This window comes from Nannospalax galili, unplaced genomic scaffold (assembly GCF_000622305.1).
Source record: "Nannospalax galili isolate Female #2095 unplaced genomic scaffold, S.galili_v1.0 scaffold635, whole genome shotgun sequence".
Lineage (NCBI taxonomy): Eukaryota > Metazoa > Chordata > Mammalia > Rodentia > Spalacidae > Nannospalax > Nannospalax galili.
In genome coordinates, this window is record NW_008335836.1 from 428,599 (window position 1) to 435,952 (window position 7,354).

At 38.1% G+C, this 7,354-nt stretch overlaps 1 protein-coding gene across 1 annotated transcript; it reads right to left on the minus strand.

Moving 5' to 3' along the window:
- Nucleotides 1-4,216: 4,216 nt before the first annotated feature.
- Nucleotides 4,217-5,133, minus strand: LOC103732051 (olfactory receptor 51G2-like). Its single transcript, XM_008830573.1, is given in 2 exon segments — nt 4,217-4,536; nt 4,539-5,133. Coding segments are annotated over 2 exon segments (915 nt in total).
- Between the last annotated feature and the right edge of the window lie 2,221 nt (nt 5,134-7,354).

Genomic DNA, 7,354 nt, shown 5'->3' on the forward strand with positions numbered 1-7,354 from the left:
CATATATATATATATATATGCTCCACCTCAGATAATTTGTGCCTGATACTGTAATAACATCAAAAAAACATGGTTATAGAGTTCCTAGGCCCAAGAGAGGAATCCACTGTTTTTGTTTTTATAGTCACACTGTCTAATGCTTTCTAAATATTTATGTTTATAGTCATAGATTTCTGCTGCTCTCAACCGTGGTCAGAGAAGCCCATTATTGCAATAGGTGGTGGCCCACACGAAGATTCACAACTCTTCAATGTGCTGTGACTAAGAAACCTAGAGTGTTCAGCAATATATGACACATCTGTATCAACCCCCAAACCCAGGGGTAGGAAACATCACAGAAGAGTAGGCAGAAAAGACATAAAGCTGTATGATGGGAAGGAATGTTGTGAAATTCTACATGGCTGTTATACACATGAAGACAACAGCCATTGTATAAGATCTCCACAAGACCAAGCCAGTAAAAAGTTCCAGAATGGGAGGGGGGCGGTATAGGCTGCCAAGGCTCTACCTGTACAGAGGAGCTATTGGCAGTTGATGGCTGTTGGTGAAGGGAGGGTCACTTTTGGGGGGGAGTAACCAAAGGTTGTCCATGTCCCAGCAGATGATACCCACACCCCTACACATGTGGGCAACACTAACTTGATTTGGTGGGCTAAAAAAATAAAAATGAAAAGAAGAGAATATGAAGTTGGAAGTAGATATGTTGGGGGACCTCATGGGGGAACTGGTAGGGGGAAGATATGTTTATATATATGACGTTTTCAAAGAATATTTTTTTAAGTAGCACTTGACTGGAAAAAAAATAGAGTCCCAATTTCAAAATTTAGAACAGACAACTACTGGGTAGGAAGTTGTAATAGAGGGAATCTTTAAAATTGTCCTTGGGGTCCACCTGAGGTCTTCACAAAATACTAACCTGGAAATTCACAGCAAAAAACAAATAATGCTCAAGGAGACCATCACTGGGAGAAAAAAATACAGAACAAATATAATAGAGGCTCTCAGCCCCTACAACACTCAGACAATTAGAATTTGAAACATTGTTATGGTACAGATATCTTTTGTGATATGGTGCACATTAATTAGAAGTACCTTTTTATGTCAGTGCTGTATACTTTAAGACTTAAGATTAATTGAATTTAAAACCCTGCACCACCTCAACATCTGAAACTGATCTCGGTAACCTCAGAACATGGTTTTGGGTATTGGAAATTAAACATTAAAAAATGTACTTTGTACATGAGGTGGTAAACTTATTTCTGATATTAATATAGAATAGCAATTTTGAAACAATGAGGGATGAATTGATGAGAAAATACATCATAAAATTAGGGCTCAGCTTTTATGCTACAGAGAAAGAAATCATAAATAATGAGTAATATTTTTGAACTCATGGGAAGAAAAAAGTTGTAATTCTAATAAAATTTGTCTTCATAAGTAAACAAGGTGAATCAAAATAATATCCATTAGAAGTATGTACCTATGCTAGTAAATTTGATGTTAAAATATTATCATTCAATAATTTATATGCAAATATTGAGATATCTCTAAGTTGAAAGACAATATTTGATTTATTCACAAATAAACACAGGGATCAATATCAATATATTCCTGCTCATGGGAAGAAACCATTTTAAAAAATCTATTTAATCAATACATTTATTTCTAACTCTAGAAAGATATAAACTAGTCTGTTTAAGATGTCTAGTTGGGAGTTTGGAGCGATGGCTCATCGGTTAAGAACACTGGTTGTTCTTTCAGAAGACCCGGGTTAGAATCCCAGCACCCACATTGCAGCTAACAACTGTCCATAACTCCTGTCCTAGGGGATCCGACAGCCTCTTCTGACCTCTGTGGGCATTGCATGACACAGGTGTACTTACCTACATGCAGGTAATACACACATACACATAAAATAAAGATAATAAATTTTAAAAAATTAAAAAAAACAAAGATGTCTAGTTGGGAAAGGGGTCAGAGAATTGTAAATGAGCAGCAGGAAACATATGTTGTTGGCAGATACATTATTTATCTTGGTTGTTATATGGCTCCAAAATTGTACACATTTAAAAAGTTTATCAGATTGAACACCACAAATACTAATTTATCTTACATCAATGATAGTGCAATGAAGTTGTTAAAGTTAATATAAAACATTAGTGAATTAGACATTCCTGAGGTATGAGATCATGAAGAAGGCTTGTCCGACAAATAGACACTATGGCATGTGGGTAACCAATGCATCCCCAGTGCATTGAGGCTGGATCCGATGTATCAGGAAGGGTTGTCAGAGAAGGGGGAACATTGGGTGTTGTAAGCAGACTTGTAGGATGAGCTTTCCTAAAAATTATATTGTGAGTTCATCCATTGTAGCCTGTTAAGCCTATCTTGCACCACACCCTTAAGGACCAACTCTCCCTCCCCCAGTGTCATGGTGCAGTGACCACAGTCCAAGCCTGAAGGGCTTGGAGACCCTGATGGATAGAAATCAGGATGCAGGGAATGCAGAGGTCTATGTGCCAGTGCATGTTTATTGTTAACTAAAGCAAGCTTATATAGGAATTAGATCTGGAGTAACCAAGGAATAACTAAGGATATGTCACTAAACAGAAGGTAACCAAGGAATAACCAAGGATACATTATGTTACCACCAAGATTACATTACTTCACCAACCGAAACTCACACAACGTTTACAGTATCCAAGATTCAGCTACATAATATTTACAATATCTTAGATATAAGATGTACTGTTTGTGATTACTCTTAGCAACTACTATAATTCATTATTTCTATATAGAAACCAAGCTAATGGTGCTGAGAAACTCCAGTGCCCATAAACTGAAACAGAACTCTTTAGTTATGTTTCCAAGACTGCCAATTAATCAGGGAAGCATAGCCTGTCAACTCAGACCACAGAAGCAGAGAGCAGGGAAACTCCCAGGATGGAAGCATTCTTTCTCCAATGCTTAAGTCAAGGCAAGCTGCCACAGCCTAAGGCAGCAATGGCTGTGCCCGTAATAATAGAAGCTCCCAACACCCCAGCAGTGATCAACTGCTAATAGTTCCTCATCTAAGGTTGGGGATTCCCACTTCTCTTCCCAGTTCTATGGAAGGTTTTGTCCGGTTGGATTTACATGATTCTTTTACCTGCCATCACCATTGCTGTAAATTCATATGACTAAGTTTCTAGCCACTTAGAAGACTCCTTTCTTGTGGTCATGTACCACTCCTGGCTCTTATAGTCTTTCTGCCCCCTCTTCCGCAATGGTGCCTGAGCTCTGGGTGGGTAAGCTTTAATATAGGAGTACTTTATAGGGACATGTACTCTGCAGCCTCTAATTCTCTGCATTTTGGTCACTTGTGGCCTTCAATGTTCATCACTCTCTCTTATATGAGAAAGCATTGCTGATGAGAGTTGAGAGATGCATTAGCATTCATTCCACCCCCTGCTCCCCTACGTTCTATGAGACTTAGGTGTAGAGTCCACTGTAGATATGTCACTTAGGGCTGGGCAAATCACAAACACTTATTCTCTGTGTGTGACCAGTTGTGCAACTTTGTAATAGTTTCACAGAAACTACAGTGCTTGTGGAAGCAGTTCAACTATTTCTGCCCACTTTTCAAGTGATGAAGTGTGAAGAATTGTCATTTTGAATATTTATAGTTTGAGACACTGCAGCTCAGTACTTAAGATCTTTATTTCTTTTAGTATATATATTATATTTTAGAATATTTTATTCAGTTACATTTTTCAGAAGTAATCTCTATCTACGATTATTACACAAACAAGAAAGATAAATTTTGATTGAATGTATATACCAATGTTTCAGTACAATGAAGTAATACCCTGTTGAGCTTGTTTTTGTAGAATTCTAGATATTTTTCTGAAGTTGATCTTAGATTTTTCTAAACTCAGTCTTGCACTATACCTACTTTTAGATACCAGTGTATACATACCTTTGAGAATCTGCCAGTCCTTCCTACATTTTTTTCTTTAAAGATGAAATCAATTTTTATAGAATAAGACATAATGATTTTTTTCATGCAACAGCTATGATTCTAATGCTGTGAGACACCATGCTGCACTCTAGTCGATATTTCTAAATTATCAATTGACAGATGGATCAATTGGAAGCAAAACTCTGCTATGCAGTTGAGATGTCCTCAGTCAGTCAGTCTTTGAGAAATCATCCAACAACACTTCATGTCTGTGACTCAGTGCTTCTTGGGATGGAGCATCTTTAGAATGCAGACCCTGATCTCTTTCGTTTTGACACTGTAGACAATAGGGTTGAGCATTGGAGGCATAAGAAAATGCAGATAGGACAGAAGCATGTACACCTGAGCTGGTAGCTTTTTCCCAAAGCGATGGATCATAGACAGGCTAACTAGGGGGGTATAAAAGAGATGGACAGCACAGATGTGGGAAATGCAGGTGTTGAAGGCTTTCAACTGTTCAGCATTGGAAGCAATGCTCAAGACCGTCTTCAAGATCAGCACATAGGAGAGAAGAATGAGCACGGCATCCATGCCCAGCCACTGTTGACAAGAGTGCTGGAACTGGACAGTCGCAGAACATCAGGATGGACGCAATAAGAATGCGACAGCGCACTGACTGGCTGGAATGCCAGCCTTTCCAGGAGCACCGGCAAGGGCAGATGAAGGACAGTGCTGCGGCTTATGACCGCCAGTCCAATGGCCCCTATGTGTTTGGTCGTGAGAATGGTGGCATAGCGTAAAGGCTCTCGGATGGCCACGCAGCGATCAAAAGCCATGGCCAAGAGAGCAGCCCACTCAATGACTGAGAACGTGTGGATGAAGAAGAGTTGAGCAAAGCAGGTTGCAGCTCCTATCATCCTCTGGCCCAGGAGAAAGACAGCTACCATTGAAAGCAAAGTAGATGCTGAGAGGCCCAGATTAGCCATTGCCAGCATGGAAAGGAACAGGTACATGGGTGTGTGGAGGCTGGGCACAGACTTCACTATGTACATTATGGTGATGTTGCCCAGCACAGAAAGAATGTAAATAAGGCAGATGGTAATGGCTGTCCAGCAATGCGCAGTCTCCAGACCAGGCAGGTCCATCAGGATGAAGAGAAAGTTGCTGGCATTACTGTGTTTTGAAATTTCCATAACTCTGAAAGAGGAATGTCCTGGAAAAATAAAAGTAGGAAATAACTGTGTTTTCACAGCATTCTCCTTTGGTGCTAACTCACACAGCACCACTGCTCTGGCTGCTGGTTAATTCTGTTCTTTCCTGTTTGTGGTGCTAAATTCCATTCTCTCAGATATACTTCCTGGAAAATAATGCAGATTCTCTTCATGACCTTCATTTTAAATAGCACGTTTAGATTACTAACATAAACAAACTTCCCTTCTCTGTTTGAAAGTAGTTCAAAGTTTGAAAATGGAAAAGGACAACCTCTCATGGCTTGATGGTACACACCTTTAATTCCAGGACTGGGGAGGCAAAGTCAGGCATATCACTTTGAAATCAATGCCAGCCTAGTCTACCACAGTGAGTTCTAGGCCATCTGTGATTACAGGGTGACCCTGACTCAAAGAGAGAGAGAATAAAGGACAACTACATTCTGATAAAATAGGAAGCACATGCATGAAGTATATCTAGTACGAGAATGCAGGTAAGTTTCCAAATTGAGCTAGATATGGAGAATTGTGCTCAATGACTGAGGGAGAATTACAGTATAAATTATATTAATTATTATTAAAGTATACTATCAGCTGTAACTTTTGTTTTAAATTGGGTCCGAGACATTACAAATAAAAATAGTGTCAGAAAGTTATCACAGTAAGTTTGAATTTCTTCTGCATGTTCACTTGATTTAAATACTTTCTTACTCCTCATTGTGAGATTCACTAAACTGTTTGATAACATGAATTTATGACGAATTAAAGATAAAGTCTAGACAACATTCATATTTAGAAAAAATATATTCAGTGGAATCTCACATTTACAGAGCTCCTGCTATATTATAAATGTTAGTAATAATCAAGGTGATATACAGTTTCTTCCTTTGAAAGACTAATAACTTTGCAATTAATCTATCTATCACCTATCTACCTATCTATCATCTATCTATCTATCTATCTATCTATCATCATCATCTATCTATCTATCATCTATCTATCATCATCATCTATCATCTATCTATCTATCATCTATCTATCATCTATCTATCTATCTATCTATCTATCTATCATCTATCTATCATCATCATCTATCTACTATCTATATCTATCTTTTATCATCTATGTATTAAGCAATCCCTCTGACAGAAAATAGTGAATTTCATACAAATGTTTCAAACTATTGCTGTGGGGATACTGTTGATGTGTGGATGGGATAAGGGAACGCTTTATGTTCATCTGACAACCTTTCTGTAAGAGGGAATTGGATAAACAGTAAGAAGAACACTAATGAAGTTGGGATGCACCTCAGGACACAAGATCATGGCAGAAGGGAGAAAGAGATGGTTAGGAAGATCTAGGGAGAATAGGGCAAGTGAGGAAAGGTCTGTCTAGTCCAAGAGGAATTGACCTCAAGGTAGATAAAATGTCTTGATTAATATTCTATACACTAGTCTCCAAACTTACCTTTTATCAAAATGGTCACTAATGCAGTAAAGAACATTTGTCAAAGAAATTAATTAACTATGAAATTTGAAGCCATGTAGTTCAAGGGGAATAACACTTATATATCAAAACTGTATATTAAATGGTTGTTTTTCTCTTCTGAACATACTAGAAAAGTTTCATTAATGATGGAGACTTCTAAATATTCTTTTTTTAAACTTGAAAAACCTTTATTGAGAATTTCATACATGCATATAAAGGGTGTTTTAATCAAATCCAAACCCACTCCCTCTCCTCCAACACCTCCCATATCTCCCACCACTTTTTTCTGACAAATTCCTGTTCTTTCTCTCCTTCCTTCCTTCCTTCCATCCTTCCTTCCTCCCTCCCTCCTTCTTTCCTTCCTTTCTCTCTCTTTCTTCCTTTCCTTCTTTCTTTTTTTAATGTGGCTTTTTGCTACTCTAACATTCCCCCTTCTGTGGAGGCCACCCTCAAATTTTAGGGATTAGATAAGAGCTCCCAAATACTTTTAAATATTCTTGAAAAGTACCTTCTATAGTATCTTGGAACAATGAACTGTTTTCATTAAATTCTAATTCTTTTCCACCAGTTGATCCTAATAGTGTGCTATACACAGAATTACACATCTAAAATCATCATTCCGAAACATGTTAACTATTGGCCTCAGAGAAACCTGACACAGGACTTCTAGGAAGGTTTAGCAAAGGTGTCACAATCCAAACTGGCATCTGAACTTAAA